The following is a 25,543-nucleotide window of genomic DNA, read 5'->3' as shown; positions in this document are numbered from 1 at the left end:
CCACAGAGAAACATAATCCTGATATTAATATTTACACAGGAGGAATGATTCATTCTCAAAAATTGTACATTTACACTTTCATTATCTATATGAAAAATATGCATGTTTGCAATGTTGACCCCAAGCATCAGCACCAAGCTCCTAGATTCAGAATTAAACCGGCATCAATGGCGAAAACTGAAACAACTTTAGTGAAAACAGTTAAACGGAGGTCATAAAAAGGGGAGCATCTCATTTAATATACGGAGTTCACATTAAAGGTCTAGAGTATATTTTTTTTTCAAACTTAACATGTCGACTTCAAGTCAAGTTTCCCTGGTTCCAGTCAATCTCACAAGATGCTCTTTGGAGCATTCTCGAATCATGGTGGGATAACTTAGATCGTCATCAAACTTGCCTTAGTGTTATCAGAACAAAAGTAGGGCAAAACAAACCCTAAAAAATTCTAATATCCATTTATTTTAATTGTAATCTTAACATAAGTTCATAATTTGACACTGAATGTTTCCTATGTATCGTGTAGAAATTATAGTCATCATTGTGTTTAATTTAAATACTATTAAATGGCAACATTCGGTACAAATAGTTAGTTTATTATCTTGACAAACAGCTAGTAAAATGATAACTCGGGTGTGTGTGTGTGTGTGTGTGTGTTGGCTGAGCCCATTCTAACAGGAGGAACAGCAATAAAACAGTTTGTAAACTCCATAACAGATGGCTGAAAACCAGAGCCATGCTTTAACTACACACAGATTTAGACAACCTCATATACACACATAGATGTACACACCAGTTGCAGGTGATGATGAACTAAAACTGTAGATAGTGGGTGGTGTCGTGAGAGATACTGAAATTCACAGCCTAGTTACCAAGAGAATTGAGAAAAGATTGTTTCGGGAGTCAAAGCAGCATGTGAATATTACAGCAGTCTGAAACCTTACCCTGAACATGTATTCACATTGATAGTGATTTGTGTGATATAACAGTAACAGAGCATTGAGAGATGGCCACATGAACATTAGCCACTGTGATACAATTAAACAGAGTTCAGTTTTAGGCAAATGGGCAGGAAGCAATGATGCAATGCAACGTCAACTAACAGGAGAGCAGATAGTGAAGCTCATGTGATCTGCTTCTCGATAAAGTTAAATACAACACTTACAAACATCCAACAGCGCAGATATCAACTATATCAGCATTTCGATCTCTCAGTGTAAACAGACTTTTTACTGGGGAAGAAACAGAGATTTTAAATCAAAGCTTCAATAGTCACTGTGATGTTGCCAAAATCCTATTGCATGACGTAACTTTCGTCACGCTTGTCATGATGTCAACAACAAAACAAAACAAAATCTACCTCATTCACTTTCTTAACACAAGTTTGTGGTCTTGCTGTTAACAATTTGCCAGCGCAATTTATTTCAGAGACAAAATAAATCATCATCCTATAACAAAAAAATAGCACGCTGTCTTTCAAATGACTTTTCTTTTCGGATGACATCACCAAGCACTCTTAACACCTCCCATCCAACCACCTGTCGGGCAGAGACAAATTTTCAGGATCAAATAAATCCCTGGCGAGTAAATATAAAATACAGCTGCTTTCCAAAATACAGTACGAGGAAATGTTCAAAACTTGTTTTGAACGTGTTTCAGGACAGCAAACAATTAATAACATCTAATGCCAACACATAATCTTTTACCCAACAACACACCGACTCACAAACACACTCAGTGACACTCCCTGCAGTGAACCCAGCAGCCCAGCATAAGGGTTACCAGGTGGGATTCTCTCTCTTTTAATGTGCTTTATTGGCAAGACAAATTATAATTGCACATTTACATTGCCAAAGCTTTGCCGGCTAAGACAACAGTTATACAACAATGATGCTAAATAAATAAGTACAAAATAATGCAAATCATTCTCTCTCTCTCTCTGAGGTGAAGGATGTACACTCATTCTGTGTGATTGATTTACTGATACTGAGGGATGAGAACATGAGTGATTCATTCTGTCTGAGAGAGAGAGAGAGAGAGAGAGAGAGCGAGAGAGAGCGAGAGAGAGCGAGAGAGAGAGAGAGAGAGAGAGAGAGAGAGTGTCGAATGGCATCAATAACCCAAAACATGTAGCAGCTTTGCAAATGTGTGTGAGTCTAATTAAGTTTGTGAGGGTAATATATGGAGGTCTGTGGGCATTTATGTGGCTCAGTACAAGGTGACTCTGACACACACACACACACATACACAAACACAGCCTCTCTTCAAATTTTTCCCCAAATTCTCCGAATCCATATCACACATTTATCACTGCCACCTTCCTGTCAATAAACACCCGGAACAATGAGAATCAGGGTCACAATTTATTGCACGCCAATCCCACACAATCACAGGCATACACAACCAAAACAGCCTAAATATGACGACACCGTAACCGTGACGACACTTCATTTAAAAAGCAGGATTAGCAGCACGACCAAGTAAACAAACCTGTAACCCTAAGTACTGCACCTGAGCACATTACTCATCCCGTACCGTTCTAGATACAGAGACGAATGACGCCTAAAATTGGCTTGTTGAAAAATGCAGTGATATTACATTTCCAAGCAAATCCAATTTCGATGGAATATCAGACTCCAATATTAGACATCGGATCATCCCACTAGAAATTAGGGGTTCGGGTACTTTTGATTTTGGCCGAATTATGTTATAATAATGTTATTGTTATGATTGTTGTTAATATTATTACTTCATTATTGTTGTTGTTGTTAATATTATTATTATATACAATTAACATATCTTGTTTTTGAACAAATCTAAATACAGCTCATCAGAATAAATGTCAGGGGATTTAATCAATAGTGCCGATCCTCTTTCGGCCACCTTCAGAGATGTGAACAAATGATTGTAGAACATAGAGAGATAAAGGGATTGAGAGGTGACAGGTGACAGGGAATGTCGCTGTGTGTCCAAATCTGAAGGTGCGGTCAGACCGCCAGCGACTGTGTCGCTGTGTTTCGCTAGTCTCTTGCTTCAAGTAACATTTATAAACTAATCCTGCAATAACCAGAGACGGATGATGTGAGTTCTGCTGCTTTACTCCTATTGGTGGTAGCTCCCGAAAGTCTCTCATCATCTGCATAAAGTTGAGCAAATCTCATGCCCAATTCCTGTCGCTATCGGTCACTGTCGCTCATGGCGCCGGCTCTCCATTGAAACGAATGACATCGCATCATTTGTCGCTGGCGGTCTGAACGGGGCATACGAGTTCACTTGTCTAGAAAACACCAATCAATCATGCTTTATCCAGCTTAAACACACACAGTTTCTGTTTCCCTGTGCTCTCATCCAATCATTGGTTTGCTGATGTAAGTAACATGTCACGTGTGTGTGTTATATGTAAGTATGTTGTAATTAAAGACATCTGACGTGCAGCACAGATTATCATCATCGCAAATTACAGTTTAATCTGAATCTGAACACCAATCTGCACACACTCACATCTTTAGAATGCATGGGCACAGCTTCAGTCTGTATACTGCAGTATACATCTGCTACCGTACACTGTCAATAAACAAGTTTAATATACACTCCAAATCATAATTTTGACCTGGCAGCCTGTTTAGGGAAAGACAACTAAGGCAAAGTTATATACATACAGACGATTTCATCTGACTTCTGGTCTGTGTTTGGTTATCGGTCAGGCTAGTGGCAGGTACTAAGACAATTTATTTTATATTAATATATATTCTCATTTTATTTAATATTAATTGCATTAATACTAAATTAAAACTATTCAACAGTTATAGATTCTTTGCACAGATCTGCCGGAAGCTAAATTTGTTTATGTTGGTCTAAATGGTCTAAAATAAATGCAACTTCCCACAAAAAAATCATGCTTCATATCTGACTTTTTTCTGGGTTTTGGCAGTGAGATGTGTCCGTTTCTCAAATCCAGCAGTTGATTCATCTCTTTACTTACAGCATACGAATAATTCATACGAATTTAAGGAAGCAGTATGAGACTATATGGACAGATTAATCTATAAAACAAATATTACAAACTGTAAAGAAACTATTGTCTGTATGTTTTTGTGTGTGTGTGTGTGTGCGTGCGTAAATGCGTGCGTGCGACGGAGAGATATAAATTAAATGTTCTGGACTTCCGGTCTGTGCAAGGTTTGTATTTACAGTATAAACAAAGAACACAATAAAAAACGTAATCACTGTGTAATTACTTTAGCCATCGGTAACTATGCATCATCATTTTATTTGATGCATCTTGATTTATTGAGAAGAGAAACTTCTAAAAACTATAAAAAAATAACTTGCAAATAAAAATGATTGTGGACAGCAGAGAGGAGACTGCAAAGGGGAAAACCACACAGACATTAACACACACACATCAACATCTGCCTCATCCATCTTCTTCAACCCCCATCACCTACACCTTGAAGAATGACAGAGACACACAGACAGAGAGAGAAAGAGCACGCTGGTATCTCATTAGTAAACATATCCATATGAATACACTCTCATCTTGTCATTTGTCAAGAATGGCATCAATCTATGGATGAGATGAAATGTACTCGTGTTTGTGCGCGCTACATCTCATGCACTGAAGCGTACAGGTAACAGACTTGAGTCTCAGCTGTGTCATAGCTGTCAAATCCTTCTTAGCTCATGACCCAAATCAGCATGCAGGTTAGCATTGACGGTACAAGCCGATCACATCACAGCTTCACTCTGCAGATTCTCAAGCAAAACTTTACGGCAGAAACCTCACACTCACCAAACTAAAAATAATACATAAAAAAGGACAGAGAGAAAGGACAGAACTGGGCTTATCATTTTGAATTGGATGCGGTTGCTAGGCAGCAAACAGACAGCTAACTATAGTTCGGGCCGTGGGGCAAAGGTGGTGTGTGTGTCTGTTTGGGGGGCGGCCCCCTGGCAGGCTGAGAGGATGCAGCTGTTCCACATCCCCAAATACTCCCCTCCACACACACGCACTCCCCCCGAGTCTCTTTCGTCCCCGCTCTCTTCCTACTACAAGCACATCTCTTTAACCGTCTCATGTACTATTAAAAGCTCATTTTTCTTAAGATCCTCAAAAACAGACACAAAGTGTTGATCATGTTGCCTAGCAACGTCAACTTTTTTCACAGCTCCAAACACGCCCACCGATGCTCTCGGCGTCTTAGCGGGAGTCACGTGGAGATCTGATCCAGAACATTCTACAGGTGCAGATGATCACGTATAAAGTAAACACCTCTTCAGAAGTCATTTGGGTTCTTTTCAGAATGAAATAATGCTTTGCTGATTATGACATGATGCACCTGTGAAGTACATGTAGCAGGGCATCGCAAGGGTGAAACTATGTGGAAAGAATCAACACTGGGTGCTTGACAGCAATTACAAAACTAGCCAAATCATGTCATTTTTTTTTTGTTAGCTCAAACAGTCATATAATATCTAAAGTATAGTATATATATCAGACAAGTGTTTTGTTGTAGGACCTCTAGGGACAAGGTTTGGCAAACAATGCTTTATTATTTATGCTCGTTTAAATAACACAATCTACAGGTTTCTTTATATCTTGCGGTGAAAGGGATGTGACTAGTCTTAACAAGAGCCCTGCTTTGTGCAGAGCAAAATAAAAAAAATCAAGCCAAGTTAGAAAGTCATTTTCTGAAAAAGACACAAGAAACTAGCATGACAGACATGGGCTCCAAGTGGTGGACCAAGGGTTTTCGGTTACCAACATTTTTCAAAATATCTTCTTTTGCGATGTGGGCTTTCCAGCAGCTCACTGGTAAGAGCATTGCGTTAACAACGCAAGGTTGTGGGTTCGATCCCAGGGGATTGCAAATACCTATGTAAAATGTATAGGATAAAGCAATGTAAGTCGCTTTGGATAAAAGCGTCTGCCAAATGCCTAAATGTAAAGGTTTGAAACTTGTCTATTCGTGATTGATATACTTCATTTTGCATACCGCACACTGCTACAATATTAAAAGGCGTATTGCAGCATTGTGTTAAAAACATAACCACAGGCTCTGGTCTTTAGGGAACGAGAATAACGTCTGCAATTTAATGTGATCCTTTAGCAGATGCTTTTAACGTGAAGGTTAAAGTCTCTTATTCAAAGGCTCAATAGAGACGGATTATGGATCATTCACTGCATTGTGCATCCCCTTCATTACTCTGCTCACCACTTATTTCACACTACACTACGGTTTTCATCGGGCAACACTGTAGGGCACAGACTTTAACCGTTTGAACTTGAGACACCATAAAAGGGTTGAAAGGTGAAGTAAATTAACCTTACCTTATATTCAATAAACACACATCGCAACAGATACACAGATACACACACAGCACTCAGCTAAATACACAACAAGCAAAAACCTCCCCTGGACGCCACGGGATGGAGACAGCTGCTTGATAAAATATATATGGTATAGCTAGTGGTAAGCAAAAAGCCACAAAAAAGTATCCCTATTGTGCCCTTGAGCGTTGAGCAGGGTACTTAACCTCAGTGTACTGAAAGTCGCTTTCAATAAGTGTCGACCAAATGACTAATAAAGAAAATTAATTAGTAATTAGGCAAGACAACATGTTCAGAGGTTGCATCATCAAGTTACCCTACAAATTTACTGGAATGTAAAAACCTGAGAGCTTTGTTAAATAGGGGCCTTGCTTAAATCCACAAGTCCTGAGAAGGAACTTATACCACCCTTGTACTTTTCATCTAAAGCGTTTATGAAAAACCATATACAAAATTTCAGAATTAACAATGTATAGATGGGCGCAATATCGCAAATGAATGATTTTCTTTTCAAATAAACAGGACTAACAACTAAAACCCTGTCTTAAATTCTGTCATCATTTACTCGCCCTCAGATTGTTCCAAACCTGTATACATTTCTTTGCTCTGCTAAAAACAAAGGAAGATATTAGGAAGAATGTCATTCACCAAAAACAGATCTCATCCTGCATTAACTGCCATAGCAGGGAAAATAAATACTGTGGGAGTCAACGGGGGATGAGATCTGTTTGGTTACTGACATTATTTGAAATATCTTCCATTGTGTTTAGCAGAACAACATTTATATAGTAGGTTTGAAACTTCTGAGGGTGAATAAATAAGAGAATTTTCGTCTTGGGGTGAACTATTCCTTTAAACTCCAGAATGTAATCAAACATGACTATCTCCTCCTCCATGTGACCTGTATAAGCTCACAGAATCTAAACCCTCCCTCTACACGTGCGCTTCAGGGTTACAGCGGAACACGGCCAGCCACAGGTTTGCGTGGCCTCCGCCGGCTGTCATTACCGGCCTAATAAATTGATTCAAGACCGAACATCAACGGCCGTGATTAAAATTCAACAGTCCTGTGACAATGACAGACTTGTCCTTCCCTCGCGGCTACCGCTGGAGGAGGACAAGTAAGGCGGTGCAAGGTCATCATGAGCTCATTCTGATTAGTGTGTGAGATGGGAACCGTAAGAGAGAGGGGAGCTTAAGAGTGGGGGATGATTCATTATTCATAGTTCAGCCACCGTTTGTATTAGAACATCAGCTTGCAGCCACCGGCCTCAAAAACTGGGTTACCTCCCCTGAGCCCTGACAACAGGAGAGAGGAAGAGAGAGGGACGGAGGTGTAAGAGGAGGTGATAGGCAGGAGGAGCGATATGTCAGTAACCCCGAATTACCACCCTGCACCTACCCAAGTGTCCTTCACAACGTGTGGTCAAGGTAAGGAGAGCGAGAGCACAAATGATGTGGGGAAGAGAGAGAGTGAAAGAGACTCTTCTCACTCGTCCTCAATCTGAAATCCCAGAGCAGGGTGAGTGAGTGTAGGACACGCTCGTGTTCTCTGGCGCCGTTCGCTTCCTTTCCTCGATTCTCTGGGACACACTGTACCAGGTTGCGTGCGGATAAATCTCGGGTGCACGAGCGATGATGTAGCTGTACCGCTGGCCGCAGGACGACTCAATCAATGCAGTCGATATGATTTCATATGATCCGAATGCTTAATAAACAGCAGTCTGACGCAGGTGGGCGTTTAGTCACATGCTGTTACGGTACTGTGTTCAGGCTAATAAAATGCCTCCCACTGCTCCCATAATGCACTGTGTCTTTGTGCCTGGCATTAAATATGCATCCGCAGAGGAAACTCAGATAAAACAAAGCACATTTATGACTCACTACACATATCTTAACATTTCAGGGTCATAGTTGCGAAGGGGTAAATAAGGGTCTCGGATGATGGTTGTTCACGGGGGATTGGTGTTGAGAAGGTTGAACGTAGAGAAGGAAGACATATACATCTGTGAAGTAATGTACATATGTGAAGTAAATTCAGTTGAACTATTCCTTTAGCTAAATGTGGGTATAAGCAGGGCTGCCAACCCTCACGCGTTCGCTGACTGTTTTCTCACGCCACACATCCATCACGCAGGATCGCACTTGCATTTTTTTCTCTGGTGTGTAATAAAATTTGTGATAGAAAGCCTTTCTGTAGTTTTTGGTGCTGCAAACATTTTTCGAAGCGGTCCAGCAGTGGACCTCAATGTTAAAATAATGTGGCCATGTATAAATAAAGTATGAAATCACAGACAATCAACAACATCCAATCACAAGTGGTCACAGGAGAGGCCTGTTAATACCGGGTGTAAACAGCGGTCCGTCCCAGCTGACCTCTTGTGATCGGTTGATCTGAAACTGATGTTAATAATAGGTGTAAACAGGGCTTTTGCTAACTGCACTACAAACACACGGTCCCACGATCAATAGAGGATACACACTGCTTTGGATTACACCTGGATAATGTCAGACCATATACTTTTCTAAAAGTGGTATTAGAAAAAGCAATTTTCCAACTACATATATTAATACATTTTTGAAATACCAAACAACCACATTGCAACATGCTCACATTGTAATGTGAGGCTAACACCAGATGTACCCCAACAATGTACACAACCGCCACGGAAGCAAAAAGATTAAACGTTTATTATTAAAGTAATTCAGCCCGCATCCATACACACATAAATCCACCTTCGCCTCACACATGCACACTTGCTAAGCCACATGAATCAAACATCTGTTGCATTCGCCGTGCACAGCCACAGTGTAACATACACATGCAACACTCCGCATGCTGGCCCTCATTGCTGAATTTTTAGTAAGGACGATATCCTCCTTCCAAACATTTCTGTGTTCAAAAGAATTTCAGATCCTCTTAAACTGAGAAAGTCGAATGCTGGAGTGCTTTGCGGTAATCATTTCGAAATGAACAGGACAGTCAGACAGATTTTATTTGCTCAATATCAGAGACACATACGACAAGGCACAAACTAAATAAGTAATTACTTCAACACCTTGCCGGAGACAAAAACAGACAAGTGGTATTTCTAAATGTACCTTCCTGTTAATATACACTCTAAAAAATAATTAGCTTAGTAAATATAAGATTAATAAACAGATTTATTAACTTAATTAAACTTAACTTAATTGTTCTTTCAGAGGGACAAATAAAAAAATGATTTAAAATCCAACAATTAAATTCTCTAAAATGTACATATATTATTTAAGTTTATTTAATGAAAAAGTATTTAATTAACAAATTATATTTTAATATACACTTGATATTTCTGGTAAATTCTAATCATTTTTAAGTTTATTTAATGAAAAAAATAATGCATTTAATTAACAAATAATATTTTTAATATACACTTTTTTGTGAATTCAAATACAAATATTTGAGTTACTTACATTTACTCAATTCTAACAGTTTATTTCATTGATTTTACTGCTTTAAAATTTACTCCCTTTTTTTTGTGTAAATTATTTCACCATAAAATCACAGTTTTGAAAGTGTATATACCACACCTACATTTTGTTCTTCACAAACAATGTATTTTAAAACTATGTGATATCAGTGCAAGGAATAAACACAGGAGATATATTTATGCAGAGCCTTAAATGTCAGCAAATATCATGGCTCTCCATATACGTATGAGGAAAAATCGAAAGAAAATAAAGAAAGCAGAGACGGGTGTCCAAGATGAATAAACATTGCCTCTTGACAACCAATTGACCTTGCCATGGTTAACCCCACAAAAAAGTCAAAACAGGTGCTAAGATAAACAAATACTGTAGATGGGTTCCTACAGGTAAGATAGAAAATTGACAGAATGATTTGTTTTCACCTCCTCAGCAGAAAAATCAAGGAACGAAAGAAAAAGAGAGGAATAGTTGTGAGCTCTTTAACAATGACCTCATCTAACGGAGTGGAAATTTCCTTGTAGGCATGGTGACAGCAGCGGAGAACATTCAGCGAGAGCCGACCCCAACTCACTACACCACATCACAGTGATCGTTCTTCTCTCTCTCTCTATCACACACCACATCCTCATCGGATATAGAGCACAAAACTTGATGCATGTCTGTGGTGTTCAAAGCAAAGCACACATATCATTAAAGTGTTTAGCTTGTCAGGTTTAAGCTATACTGTGTTGCAGAAGACTATGGAGCACTAGAGGGCGCTGTTCAAAGGGGGGAGAGAGAGAGAGAGAGAGAGAAGAGAGAGAGAGAGAGAGAGAGAGAGAGAGAGAGAGAGAGAGAAAGAGAGAAAGAAAGAGAGAGAGAGGATGTATGTGGGTCACTCTTTGCACTGGTGATGTTTTTAGCTGCCTTAAAATACTGCACCATCCCCACAGAGCTCCGACCCTTTCCCACTCTCTTCCAACACACCTTTACTACACATACACACATCTTACACACGCACCCAATCCCACCCTACACACTAACCATGGCACATCTTTAAGCAGACCCGCTCACACACTCCTGCGGGCTGAAGAGGGATGCACATGTGTTGTGTGGGTAGTGTGTTGTAGTGAAGGGGGAATGGATCTTGTCTAAATATGATCTTTTTGTGTACGAAATGGGCAGAATGTGAACTGGCCTGTCGCCAGAGTCTCAGCGACAGCAGTTTTCTCACATCGCTCTAAAAATAAAAACGCCTTTATTTCAGATCTGACCAATTAGACATATCCTCCGCTATTAAATCACATAAATTTAACACAGGCACATATACAGTACATAACATTTATACATACAGTATATGCGGTATATACGGACACATATAAATATATCTATAACATTTGTACTCAACACATTTACCGTAGTACTCAACTCATCTATAGCAAACACAAAGCCTCACTGCATTTGAAGGTGCAGTTCACACACACATTTTTGTTTTCATGGAGTTTGATTGTATTGACAAACAGGTGCCCTATCAAAATTCACTGAAAGTCAATCATACAGGTTTATAATGCAATACGCGTGAGAAAATCACGACAGAATTATTATTTTTGGGCGATTTATATTTTTTTGTGTGCTCAACACACTGTGGAATGGGTTAAACCAAATGGTATTTGGTAACCTTTCATTATTAGCATGCAGTTTTATGATGTCATTACTAGTGAGGTTCCATTATATTTGAATTCCATGTTTTTTATCAAATTAAATTACCATTTAACACCAAGACCATTTAAAATATTGAAATGGAAAGAAAGAAATATTGACCAGTCACAGGACATTAAACACACATTTTAATATACATATTAATATAATAATTTACCTAGAATCTATGGCAAAAAAATTGCTCATAAATGTTATTCATCAGTTACCCAAACATTGTTTTTGTATCCAAGACTTTAACGTATGAGCATATACACAAACGGTCTTTTATAAAATAAGTATACCTGGAGTAAAACTGAAGAAAGGAGGGACAACTACCATATTCACACATTCTCAACATGCAACTCAAATACATACTCAACACCCCCATACGCAACACACAATGTTATAATTTATTTTTCCAAACACAGAAAAACTCCCATTTGTTGACTTTTAAATAGTTATGCCTAAGACATATTGGTGTGAAGTTCCCTCTTATTTTACTATTTCCCGATGTACATGACACTGCTATGCAGGTGTCACATCTTGCTAACAGGTACCGTGTACCGTCAGAGCTCACAAAGTCCTTGTTTGGCAAAGCCAAATCCCTTGTATCCTTCGAAAGCAACCTGACCAGTAACCTTGATGCTCAGAGTCTTTTTCAAGACTGAGCACGCTCAAGGATAAACACTTATTGACTTCATACTTGTTTCAATGTACTGTAAACACACACACCCTCACCCTAACCGTGTAAGGTACTGCTGACAGCATCGAGTAAGCTACAAGTTCTTTATCTCTGATATCGCCTTCTACTCTGCAGGTTGGCTGCATAGTCTCTGTTACCACGGTAGCTGTGCATTTTACCATCTCCAGGGATACCATATCCATGACAACCTCATCAAATGAATCCATTCATAGCCCATACTGATAACCAGAAGGGTGCATCTATCAAACGAAGGAAGCTGTATTTGTGTCGTTATGAAGGGCCATTAAGCCACAGGCTGTGCGCCGGGGGAAAAGCACGGACATTGGCTGTCGTTTGCGCTTACAGGTTTCCACTGTGTTGACTTCACTGAAGAAAATGCATAATGTAGTTTTAGATCTCAGAGCTGATAGCTGGATGGATCATAGTAACTACGGCTACGGCATGAATCTGTGAGAGATCCGTAAAGTTGTTTATGGAGCGTGACATCCAGATAACCCACGCACACGTTCTGCATTCATCCATCCTGAATGTACTGTACACCGAGAACAGAAGCACACAGTCTGTTCTCCAGTTTCGCTGCAATCTGCACTTCAGATTCAAAATGTAATAAGAAAAATTAAAAAAAATTGAGTGCAATTGCATCATTCAACCAACCGAACCTACCATCCATCATCATGACCATAAATCCTCAAAACCATCACAATACCCCCATCTCTATTACCACAACAACCACTGTACCCTCCTCACCACCACAAATCATCAAAACCCTCTCATTACAAACACCACCGCCATATCTTCACCATCATCGCGACAACAAATCATCATAAAAATAAAGGTTGGGAATAGAAAATGTATTCAATTCCAGAATCAGATCCATAAAGCTAGGAATCAGACATTTATATTGTATATTATTATTTTCAATTCCGCTTTTTGAATCGTATGTGCCCATTTTGATATACACTGAATCGTTGTTTTTTCACTAAATTCCTGCCTGTAATCTGCCAGAATTTCCCTGTGTTGCCAAGTCCGTTTCTTTAAACCTGCGGTTTTCCGAATAGTTTTGAACGGCAATTGGATTGATTTTTTTGTGCAGATCTGGCAACCCTAGAACCTTCCCCACAAACTAATGTTATTGTCTACACTACCACAACATTAAGTGTCCTAAAAAGGTACAAAATATTAAAAAAATATATAGGAAAAGACAAAACAGGCACATGTTATTGTCTTAAATAAACCACACAACCCCCTTGAGACACATAAGAAAATGTTGTTTTCATTGGGTAATCTCACATAGCCAATGGGTCCAGTTTGTAATATTTAGGAGGATCTACTGACAGAAACGCAATACAACACAAATAACTATGTAGTTTCTACAGTAGTCCTTAATGGACAAACTGCTCCACAGAGTGCCATTGGTAAATACGTTATCTCCTTCGGCAAAGTAGCGAAAATCTGACGTCAACATAGCTCTGTGTCAGCCACTGTAGTTTTTTGAAAGGGAGGGCTGGAGAAAGCCGTTGGTTGCAATACGAAACCTCACCACTAGGTGTCGCTGAATTTCATATACTGGACCTTTATTTTTTACCACATTGTTTTGATAAATAGAATCTGAATCCGAACTGATAAAATTCAAACGACACTTAACCCTAAGTATCCCATCACAACATTAACATCACCAGTGTCACAACATCACCACTATTAGTACAAAACCATCATAATCCCCATCAATCACCATCATCATCACAATCACTGTCAATCATTGCTTGTGTCTGGGTGCGTGTTGTGGGGCAGAGCGCCGCTTACCAGGTTGGAGTTGGTTGCGTTGGAGTCGTCCTCAGGGAAAGGGATGTAGACAGCTAAGGCCACACAGTTTGCAAAAATAGTCATCAAAATTATGATTTCAAACGGTCTGCGTAGTCAGCGTTAAAGAAAATGACATCGAAGCTGGTTCACAAGGACCACAAGACATCACATAATGTACATGTGAACTCATACCACTGCAAAGAAATCACAAGAGCTTTTTTGTTCCCGTCCAATTTTTCCCTGTGTTAATAATTTAGGACTTGTCAAAAATCTGGCCTCCATCAAAACAACAATCGTAGCTCCCCTTATTTCCTCCTGCCCCCCCCCCCCCGTCTCCTTTCACTGGTAGGATTGTTTGTTTGGCTTCCAGTTCTGCTGGAAATGCAATCAAACTGTGTCATCATTTGTTACAGAAATGGATTTCTCCAAGATGGGTGTTGAGTCGCATGGCACGTGTCCTGAGGAGAAACAGATGTGGTCTTGTTTTTCTGGATGTTTCTCTTATATCTGCTGTCTGGGCCTTGAGTTACAGCCCTCTGGGGTTAGTTCAGAATTACATAGCCCCAGACCCTGTAACCCGTTTTAGATAAACATGCTTGTAGATCAGTAGTTCCCGGTCCCAAGAGGGAGCAAAAACAGACCACTGCTTACTGAATTTTATCTTTAAGGGTCCCGGAAGGTTATAAATAACATTTCTATATATGAAATCTGCTCGACTATTCGACTGTACTGTATGTTTTGTAGGAGGGGTCAACGTGCATGTGCGTTTTTGTGCGCGTGTGTGGGAGGGGTGAATATTTCAGCGTGTATTTGTGCGAGTGTGAACCTGTTCAGCCTGTTGAGAGGAGCCGTTGGCATGGCAACGCAACCAAAGACAGGAAAGATGGGCTCTGGAGTCTCTGGAGAACCAGATCCAGTCGAGTGTATACGCGAGAGTGAAGACACATGGACGGAGCGAGCAGCCGAGAAAAGTTTTAGAAAATATTCCACAGAAATTAATGAGGGAAATCTGTTTCTGTCTCCTCGGTTTGCTCCTTTCTCTCGCCACGCTTTCTGGATTTACGAGAAGATCTTTGATGGTGTGATCAGTTCTTGGCTGAAGCTGTGAATGGGAAGCTGGAGCTCCCATTTTCTGATGAAGAAGCATTTTCCTACCTAAATCAATCCTCGTAAGTGACTGGTCAGGGGGTTTGTAAGCGTCTCTCGTGGGTTAAAGCGATGACATAAAACCACAACAGAGAGAGAGAATGTAAGAAGGGAAACATTACAGAGGAACACACTGTCCTAACAGTCCTCTGAAAGACGAGGCCACTTTAGGATTCATCTTGATTTACTTTGGAATTGCATGTAACACAGTCTCATAGATACACATATGGATATTTATGCATTGGCCAGATGCGTTAATCCAAAGCCATTTTTACATTTGGGGGTTTTCTTAAATCTCCTGGGTATCAAACCTATTGAGTCAGAGTTGCTAATAGTGACCTTGTCTGTAAAGCTCCAATCATTGCAACATTGATTTCCTAGTCGTCTTAAGCTATATATTTACTTACAATTTTCCACTTCAGTGAGCTGTCATGTGGCTTGAAAAGACCTGGCAGACGTTAATTTGACCATAAAAAGATCAATTCTAAGTCCTTGTATATGTGGGAGATTTGGTGACTATTCAATGTTGTAAAATAGAAAAGGGGAGCAGCCATTTTGACATTCTGTGTTTCGATAACACCTAATATGTTTGGAAGGACATATGTGAGTAAATAATGAAATAGCTCATCCCAAAAAATCAATATGCATCTGAAAAAAACAACATGAATTCTCAGTTACATATCTTCTACCTAATGCAAGTGTATGAATTACAGCTAAAATGATTGAATTATTGATGTTAGTTTGGGCCCCCACAGTACACCAGTGCACTGGTTTTAACCTTTACAGCATTACACTTCCATTCAAAAGTCTAGGGTCACTTGACTGAAATGTTTCTCATGATCCTAAAAACATTTTGTTTTAAGCCATTTGTCTGAATGTTTGAAATGAGTTACATAAAGAAAAATTTATGTTACTAAAATTAAAATTGTAATTTATACAAAACAAATGAATAAATATAATGTTTTTAAAAAGCAAGACCAAATAATAATGAGAAAGCAGCCAATAAAACCCCAGAATAGATGGGAAGTCCATCCACACACCTTTAAAGCATCATAGGGTAAGAAGCTGGCTGATGAAATGCCAAATGTACATTTTTACAAACTCTAGGTAAAGTGTTACTACTACAAAGTAGACACCGTGAAAAAAGTTTTTGATTCTTTAGCACGTTTTTGTCCTAACATAATCCTCATAGTTGAAATTGATGTAAGGCTATAGTTTTGATGAGTTCACAATTGAAATGTGGAAAAAGTATAAAAAAGAATGAGTAAGTGACCCTAAACTTTTGTACGGTATAGTGTATGTGCTCTTTCATGTAGCACATTTATACATGTAAAGGATACTTCCATTCCACAATATTGATGCACGCCCTGCGGATGGGGTTTTTAAGAGTGAGGCAGAGAAGGGCTCGGGGTGGACGTGTGGAGGCAGTGCTGGCCTGTTTCTTGGGTTTGGTGTAGTGCTGACGTTTACGCTGCGTGGAGGTCACGGTGGAGATCGGGGCTCCGGGGGTGCCCATGAGCTTGGCCTGTCGCGCCGCGTCGATGGCCGCCTGCCAGCTGAGGGGGGCGCCAGGGGTGGGAATGTGTTCAGGTGCAAGACCCAGCACCCCGCCCCCATCTCCCACCCGCTCGTCCTCATTCAGACTGGCAACCGGAGCCAACGACGGACTGGAATAGTTGGAGCCTGTAGAGGAGAGAAAGAGACAGTAAATAAAAAACGCAAAAGAAAGAAATGCAAGATTTGAACTTTCCAAAAAGTGCACTGCGCCATTTTGTTCTGTATAATTGAAGACTGTCAAAAAATTGAGTTTTTCACGCTATCCAATGTTTTTGTTGTCGTTGTCGTCACTATGTTTATTATGTTTATTATAGTATTAATTTTGTATGCTGTGATTTAATTTTTATCCATGAACTAGATACAAAGGACTTACACAGCAGAACTGTGTAAAAAAACATTCTTTATAATCCACAATTTGTCTTTTTAGTAATATATTCTACATTGTAAATGTTGTGAGACAAGACAAAATATTTTGCAGTGCATTTCCTAAAAATCTGAGAGTCGAAAGTTCCCATTACTCAACAGAGACTGATGTCCCTTGGGTTAACAATACCAGATGTGAAAAGCCCATCAACTTGTTATTTAAAGGCAGAGTTCACCAAAAATGAAAATTCTGTCATCATTCTTTCAAATATCTTCTTTTGTGTTCTGCAGAAGATATGTATCCATACAGGTTTGAAATGACATGAAGGTGGTAAATAAGGATTTTTCATTTTTGGGTGAACTATCCCTTTAACTTACATTGTAGTATTTATCAGTACCAGTTTACCATCAGTAAATACTGGTCTTTAATTATTTCATTTGATCATTTAAATCAAACTATTGCATCTGATATTGAATGTTTGAACTAGCCAATAGCAACCGAGAATTCCTATGGCATCACACTAAACATCACACATGGCAGCCCTGCAGGACAATGTCATCTCCATCTGCAGTCTAAGTGTGTCAAATCCAAAGAGAACCAGCATCAACCATCACACTGCAATGTGTCGTGTCATGAGTCTGTGAGGAATGAGAGACAGAGTGAAATCACAGTAGTAAAGAACAGAGATGACAATTTTCTCTCTCCATCATTTCCCCCTTACCTCCCTTCTTCTCTTTAAACCCACTAAATAAACCAAAGCCTGGATTAGTTTGAAGTATCATAGAAAACTGACTTCAGTGAACGCTCTGTCTCTCCAAATTTAAAATCGTAAACCTGAATTTAATCAAAGCCTAAAGTCTGTACTTTCATATTCATATCACAAGTATTTTATAATCCACGCTCACCCCAGATATAACACGGAGGCCAGGTTTCACACACAAAGCTTAGCTTAACGCTTTTAATGAAATGCCTTACATAAAAATTAGTGCTGTCAAAAGAATAATCTCGATTAATCGCATCCAGAATAAAAGTTTGTGTTTACATCATATATGTCTGTGTACTGTGCCTATTCATTTTGTTTTTGTGAAATACAAACACATACAAATATACATATTTAGGAAAGATTTACACGTATTTATATATATTTACCAATAATTTAAATTATATATAAATGTTTATACATTTTCAGGTTTTTCTTAAATATTTGCAAGGATGTTTGTATTAATAAATACAAAATTATTATGCACAGTACACAGATATATATTATGTAAACACAAACGTTTATTCTGGATGCGATTAATCGCAATTCATCTTTTGACAACTCTATTTAAAATATTACTAGTGTGCATCATGAGACAAAACAATGGCACTGACATATTTAAAGATATGGCAGGGCAGTTTATTTTCAGTTTAGACCGCTCAAACTTTCATTTTAGTCGGGACTAGTCTTCCTGGTCTTTGAAACCGTGCATGAGACTGCTAGTAAGCCCTTTCTAGCCTGATTCATAGAAATGTAGAAAGTATATGCTTAAATGGGACACATTGGGTCAACCAACCACACAAGTTCAGTGCAGATCTGTTTGTCCAACCAATGGAAGACACAGGTAGACAATGTCAAAGTGATCCCATACTTTTAATTCAAGTTTTCTATACACATTAAGAGAAAGTGCTGGAAATTAGGTTTCCGTGAAGTATGTTTAAGAGTGCAACGACAACTGGAGAGGAGTTGTCCTTGTTATCATTCAAAATGAACACTTTGCAAAAGCATGCGAAAATGCCGTCTCTAACTACCGCAGAAACATCATGTTCTGTATAAGGGACTTTCAAAAGGAGCACTCTCAGTTACTCATCCTAAAGTGCCCACAGTGGATTTACTCTTGAGGGATGCACTCTCTCTTTCCTCATTTTGGCTCCTTATCGCAAGACACACATGGACGTGCTTGCATAAAAACAGAGACGGACAAAACAACTACACACACACTTGCCACAAAACATTTGTAATCCCACATTTAAACACAAACACAAAAATGGACCTTAATGTTCTGAGAGGTACGAAAGCTACTTAGACTTGAATCCAACATCCTAATGGATAAACTGAGATTCATATTATGCGGATCTGAAAGAACAGCAAGCACACCACAAGCGCCAGGAGTTTCCCCCTCTCACAGATCTGGGATCAGCATTACGTTTCTTTTCAGGCTAACTAAAGGTTCATAAAACAAAATACAATAGACAATGTACAAAACCAAAATGTTAAAAACAAAGTGGGTAATGCTGGCGAAAATGATCAACTATAAATTGCCTTCGAAAAAACCTTATATACGATCAAAACACCACTGAACACAGTAACCGTCGAAACACTACCATGATAAACTTATCGATTTTCTCAGCAGACATGTCAAGTAAATCACACATGCTGTCGCTCTTTCGGTCACTCTCTCTCACACGTTCTGCCCCTTTGTTACTCCAGCAATTTCTCAGAAGCAGCATAAGCCGCCATTGCTAGTTCTAACACAATATTTTCCATTCCGATCAGAGGCTTGGAAGTAACTTTTCAGTTCCAAAGTTACTAAAAGTAGTTCTGAAATATCGACACACTTCCTGTTTTTATGTCATTATTTAAATATTTCCATATGAACATTTAACTGTTTAATGAAAGCAATATCACATTTATAATTGTGCCAGTATGACCGTATATAAGCCCATCGTGATAACATGCGAGCTGCCTTTCTTGATACCTTTAAAAATATTTATCTAATTGTTCATTTTTTCCTGATTGTTATTATATTAAACATCACAGCAAAATGTTTTTCTCTTTTGTATATTTACATATTTATTCATTTTCAACCAACAACACACACGCTGTATATCAAGTGTAGTGTGTTTATGAATGCATTTTAACACTACAATCACACACACGCTCACATACTGTTTTATGAGTCAGAATTATCATTCATATATTCATCACACCAAACAAAACGTACACTTCTCACTTTTTACTCACGGGATGTCAGTGAACGATATTAACCATTAATGTACAAGAGAATAAAGCATTTCTGCTGTTTTATGAATCATACCCTGGTTTAGACTGGTAATATGAACGTTTTTATTGTCGGAGGAGATCCGTCAGGTACAGTACAATTTGAGAGAGATTTAAGGGTATGGTATTGTATGGAGCTGTAGTATTTGAGGGATGTGGTTAAAGTCTCTTCAAATCAGACTTTGACTTTTGATGTGGCTTTTCTATATGTAAGCCTTTTTGACCCCAAGAACCAATGAAGATCATTAACCAACAGAAAAAAAATTAAAAATTCACAGCATGATGACTTGCACAAAGGATGAGACAAGGACTTCGGAATATTGACATGCACACAGACAATAGGATTAAGAACATCCTATTTAAATGCATTTGGAGAGACAAAAGGCCAGAATAACCCACATTTACAGAAAGAAACAGAGGTACGGGGTAGCAGCAAGAGAGAAAAGACCTTCAACACATCCCAGTATACATCATGAACAAAGTTTGTTCAGCTGAGAGACTCTTCAAGCTCTAAACACCCTTATGTATATTTATGAAGGTCTGTTTTAAAGTACAGAAGTTGGAGCAAGGTCATGTTTTCGGCATCGGTCAAGGGGTCAGGATTTTGCCAGCATGGTCCGGTTAGACTCTGCAGGCTAAAGCCGTTACAACATCTGTCATTACCACATGATTTAATTAGAATTTTTTTGAAAAAATTTCGCAATGGAAATGGTTTACTTACAATGTCAATAGCTTATATAATCACAATTATTTCATCAGCATTGACTGGCGCCAGATATTTAGTGATAAAAAGAATATAATTTAATGTGTAGTCTAGTACAAATTAATGTAATAATTTTCACATCCCGAACACTTTCAGGAGGTTAAGTGTCGGCCGAGACTCTCCTCCGGGTATACATCGTTGGGACCAGTAATATGTTCAAAAATATGAACTTTTATAAGTATCAGAACAATTTAATGTGAGATAAAGCCCTTTGGAGCAAGGTTGAGTTTTGTGTTATTAAAATGTCATCGTGACTTTATGCGTGTTGGGTTAATGTGGCACCGAGTCATCGCTGGATGATATCATATGTGCAGCGGTGAGCTCTAAAGCGCGAAATACTCGCAATTCATGGCTCCGCAGGGAATTCTGGGAAATGGAGTTTGATGACTCTGGCGCAGCCAAAAAGCTCAAATAAATAAATCAGTGACCCAATGACTGGAGAAATATAAGCAATGACAATGCAATGATGGGGAGATACACAGAGGAGTGTCTCTATTTTTCTATTACACACACACAACTTATAAAGAGAAAGCCAGTAACACACGCACTAGTAGCGAGAGATGCAGAGATACGGTACAAGGGCAATGCTTTAGGATGCACACTCACCGCCCAACTCTGCCATAACTCTGTGTGTGAGTGCTGGGTGAGTGGGCGGGGCACACTGAAGGTGTCACCATCACCATCTGTTCAATTACATCATTGCTATCAAAGCCAGCCAATCAGATCGAGCTCCTCAGTCATGCTTCACTAGTCTCTCGCCAAAGCGCACACACTCACACAAACATGAGCAAAACTATAAAGCACAGATCCAACAGCAAAATTATGTTTACATGCCCCAGGATGCGTTCGCACATAATGAGCCGTCATTGGCCATTAACACATACAAGCACACCTGAGGCATACAAACGCTTTCAGTCACACCTGAGATTGCCACACACACACACGGCACATACTGTATACACAAATGCACACCTGAGACATGGACACATGAGACATACACATACACACACACATGTCCCTGAGACAGACAAACAGAAGTGCACATCTTGCTGAAATGATAAAAATTTTGACATATTTCACACTTTGTATTTGATAATTATTTATTTAAAAGAGAAATGGCTCGGAGAAAAAAAAACTATTTATTCTGACATATTTCAAATTACAATTAAATGTGACAATTTATCATCCATCATATAATTGACTGGACCAAAAGAGTGGGCATATTATAGGAGACTGCAGCTAGCAAGTAAAAAAACGAGTTATTGGGGATGTCAGGTGAAAAGCAAAGTTTTTTCAGAGTTTTTTTCTGTCGATGAAAGATTATGAAGACATAAAATAACGTGAATTGAAGAATCACAATAAAAGGTGAATTTCATGAGGTTCTAAATTGATCTTACTTTCATAGCTGCCAAATTTAAATGTACATTTGTTCCCAGTAAACTTCTTCCGTCTTTTCTAAACCTTCCCATTCCACATACGTAATAAGGCATACAATATGTTCTTAGAGGCTTGTGATTGTATCTCTTCATTCAGCGTTTTTACTTTCTGCATGGACTAACAAATTACAAGAAACTAATCGCACCTAACTGCAACATCATTGGTCATGGTGTAAGTGGACCAATTGCCTGAGGCCTTTGCTAAAAACTGAATAAAAAAGAAATGAATTCATCTATTGATTATATTTAGTACAATGGTTTTACTTATGAGGTGAAAGGTATTGGGGTTATAATGAGTGTGCGGTTTACATAAGCTAACATTTAACTCCCCTTTGACTTGCTTCCATGGTATTGTGTTTTTTATTCTTTCCATCAACTCGCATATCCTGCAATAGACTGCTCACAAACATTTAGACTAAAGGACCATGAGATAAGGTCACAGTCCAGTTATTTTAAGAAACAGACATCAGTCAATGTGGAGTTCAAAGCGTGTCTGTTTAATATTGCTCATCAAACCACACACACAAATGGATGGTAGAGAAAAAGGATTCCAGAGAGATGGCCTTGAGATTGTGGCTCTGACTGAAACGGATGTACCTGGTATTCAAATACCGATTTTCATATATGCAACAACCAACACATCGAAAATGTATTTTTCTGTCACAAATATGTTCAAATTGTTTACATAATGTGCCCCAACTGCTGGACTGCACTCACAATTTAGAGCGATCCTATAGAAGAACCATTTTGGTTCCACAAAGAAAGAACCATTCAGTAAGAGGTTCTTTAAAGAACCTTCTTTCTTTTTCAAACTTTTTTGTAATCTGAAGAAGCTTTTTTCGCCACAAATAACCTTTTGTGAAACAGAACGGTTCTTTGGATGTTAAAGGTTATTTTCCATGACATGGAATGAAACATTTGAAGCACCTTTTCTTGAAGAGTGCATTACTGTTGGATTTCAATCTGAACTAAACTAAAACTTATTAGAAAATGCATAACTTACCAAATACCTTTGTATCTCTTAGATGTAATTTGTTGTCATTGCTTATGTCAGCATTGGTCGACTACCGTACTTACTGTATCCTGCAACGTAAACAATTCTCCTGAAACTTTCCGGCCAGCTGCCCAGTAACGTTGTCGTATTAATTCCAAAGTCATTTTTACACAGTCAGCACCTGGCAAGTATTAATTCTGTACCCTATACTCGATACCTATTTTGTTTATCTGATGCTTCTGCACGCGTATTAACACGATCCTACAACCTACTGCCTTCACTTTTCACAACAAGATCCAAAACTTGGAATGGCAACTGGAAAACTGGCACTTCGCCCTGATCGCAAAATTAACTTGATTCCAACCCAAACCACAAATCTGCATTTGCAGACGTCCGAATGACTGCTTCATATATATTGGACGCATACGTGTATGCCGTCATACGAGTAAAATGTTCCATCGTAACGCAGTTTGGACGGCCTATTTAAACCCAACCGAGGTGCAGATGGTTTTTATGGAATTTGATGCTACGAGAAGGAAAAGTCAAGACGTGAATGAGAGTCCTGGAATTCTGAACTGGAATTCGGCCCAGACAGTGCGGAGGGATTCGGTAATCTCCGGCAGAAAAAGCGCCTCGCAGGACAAACCCTGCTGGTCCAAATTATCGCTGCGTTTAACTCGGAGCATTAATGCTGATCTGTACAGCCACGTCTATCATAAACCCAGCACAAACACACACGCATTCAAAGTCACAGTTACCCCTTCTTTTTTTCCAATCGCAATCTATATATTTCTCATTTTTTCTCTTAATTTATGCCTGTGTGTAACAGCTAAATATGAACTTGCGTTAATAATGCATAGCTTACTGAATAATACATAACTCATCAGACCATCTTCTGCCCTCTCTTTCCCTTTCCACTGTGTTCCTCCACTGCCCAAAACCACTCCATTTCTCCACTCCGTCTCCCAAAAACACTCTCATAAGAATAAAGACTGGTGAAAAATATCAGGTAATATCGGTGAGCAGGATTAAGCCTTGTATTTTAAGTTTTGAATGATTTAATCATGTGTTGCTAAACTCAGGCCCCTGTCATTGCCCTTCCACGGAACCCGATGGCTACGTTCAGAGCAGCAGGATATGGTTGTTTTGCTAAATGCCCAATCGCCCATATACAGTTTCGATATGAAAGCGTGTGACAACCACATCCTAACTGAAGTGTCTACCTATAATTTTTATGGCGTGACAACCAAATTTTGAGCTATATACAGACGTGGTTTCATAACCTTGCCCCAATTCACAATGGTGGACTTATAATGATTTTGGTAATTTGTCTGTCGGGTCAGATTTCATGGGAAATGTCAGTTTGCTGTCAGCTGACTTTAACACACATGAAGTTTGCAAAGGAGCCAGTAATTTTAAGTTTCATACATAGTCTTAGCTTTTTGGTCATACTGTGTTGCATATCAATACACATTTTCGGACACAGGGTAGGATTCATTTGGTAGGTCAGCAGTCACATTCGCACATATACACACACACGTTGGACTTTAAGAGGAACTAGGTTAAGCTGACATAAACTCAGCTCTGAGATGTTTTTAGCCAGTTTAACTGTCATCCTCGCGCACACACACTCGGCACTCTGGAGGGCTAAAATATGGAGAGAAGCAAAAAAAGAGAGGATGTAATTGGGTTCACGTCTTTTCTTCAGGAGTATATGAGTACTCTCTAATCTTCCTCCACTGCCCTAAACCAAGATTAGACAGACTCCAGAGACCACCACCTTCTCTCCTTCTCCCTTTTCATTCCACAGTGCCGTTCTTCACCCATTCTGAAATAATTAACTGCTATAAGTGAAATTAATTACGTTAATTAGAACGGCAGAGTTATTTCGGGGTCCAGGAAGACGAAGAAGAAGGTGTGTGACCGCAATGACCCTTCAGCACACCTGTTTGAGTGTGTGCGGGTCGGGAGGGAAAGGTCATGTATGAAATGGTGAGTCGGTGGGGGGTAAAATGAGCCTGTGGAAATAATTACAGTCATTTTCGCTCGTAAAAAGGGTGATTCAAGCTTTGCGGGGAAAACAGCAGCCTGTTCCCTGATATAAGTCTCGGAAGTAGTACTTCCAGGATTTCTTAGGAAGGGTAAGATGGTTCATTTGAAAAAGTACTTAGGGGAAGGTTCATCTATAAAATAGCAACTGACTGGCAGACTCAGAGACGTCGTCAGTGACATCTGTTTCGCACACAAGCCACAGTCTGCAGACA

General features: G+C 39.1%; 1 protein-coding gene across 10 annotated transcripts in view; it reads right to left on the bottom strand.

Annotated features, from left to right (window-relative positions):
- cacna1c (calcium channel, voltage-dependent, L type, alpha 1C subunit) overlaps positions 1-25,543 on the bottom strand; it is a 101,812-nt gene that overhangs the window by 51,942 nt on the left and 24,327 nt on the right. For all 10 annotated transcript variants that reach the window (XM_056747562.1, XM_056747559.1, XM_056747561.1 and 7 more), the window contains exons 2-3: positions 16,466-16,808; positions 13,980-14,085 (exon numbers count right to left, since the gene is read on the bottom strand). In XM_056747562.1, the coding sequence (XP_056603540.1) occupies positions 13,980-14,085; positions 16,466-16,808 (449 nt within the window). The remainder of the gene's footprint in view (positions 1-13,979; positions 14,086-16,465; positions 16,809-25,543) is intronic.

This window comes from Triplophysa dalaica, chromosome 5, assembly GCF_015846415.1.
Source record: "Triplophysa dalaica isolate WHDGS20190420 chromosome 5, ASM1584641v1, whole genome shotgun sequence".
NCBI lineage: Eukaryota > Metazoa > Chordata > Actinopteri > Cypriniformes > Nemacheilidae > Triplophysa > Triplophysa dalaica.
This window is presented reverse-complemented; position numbering and strand designations above follow the sequence as displayed.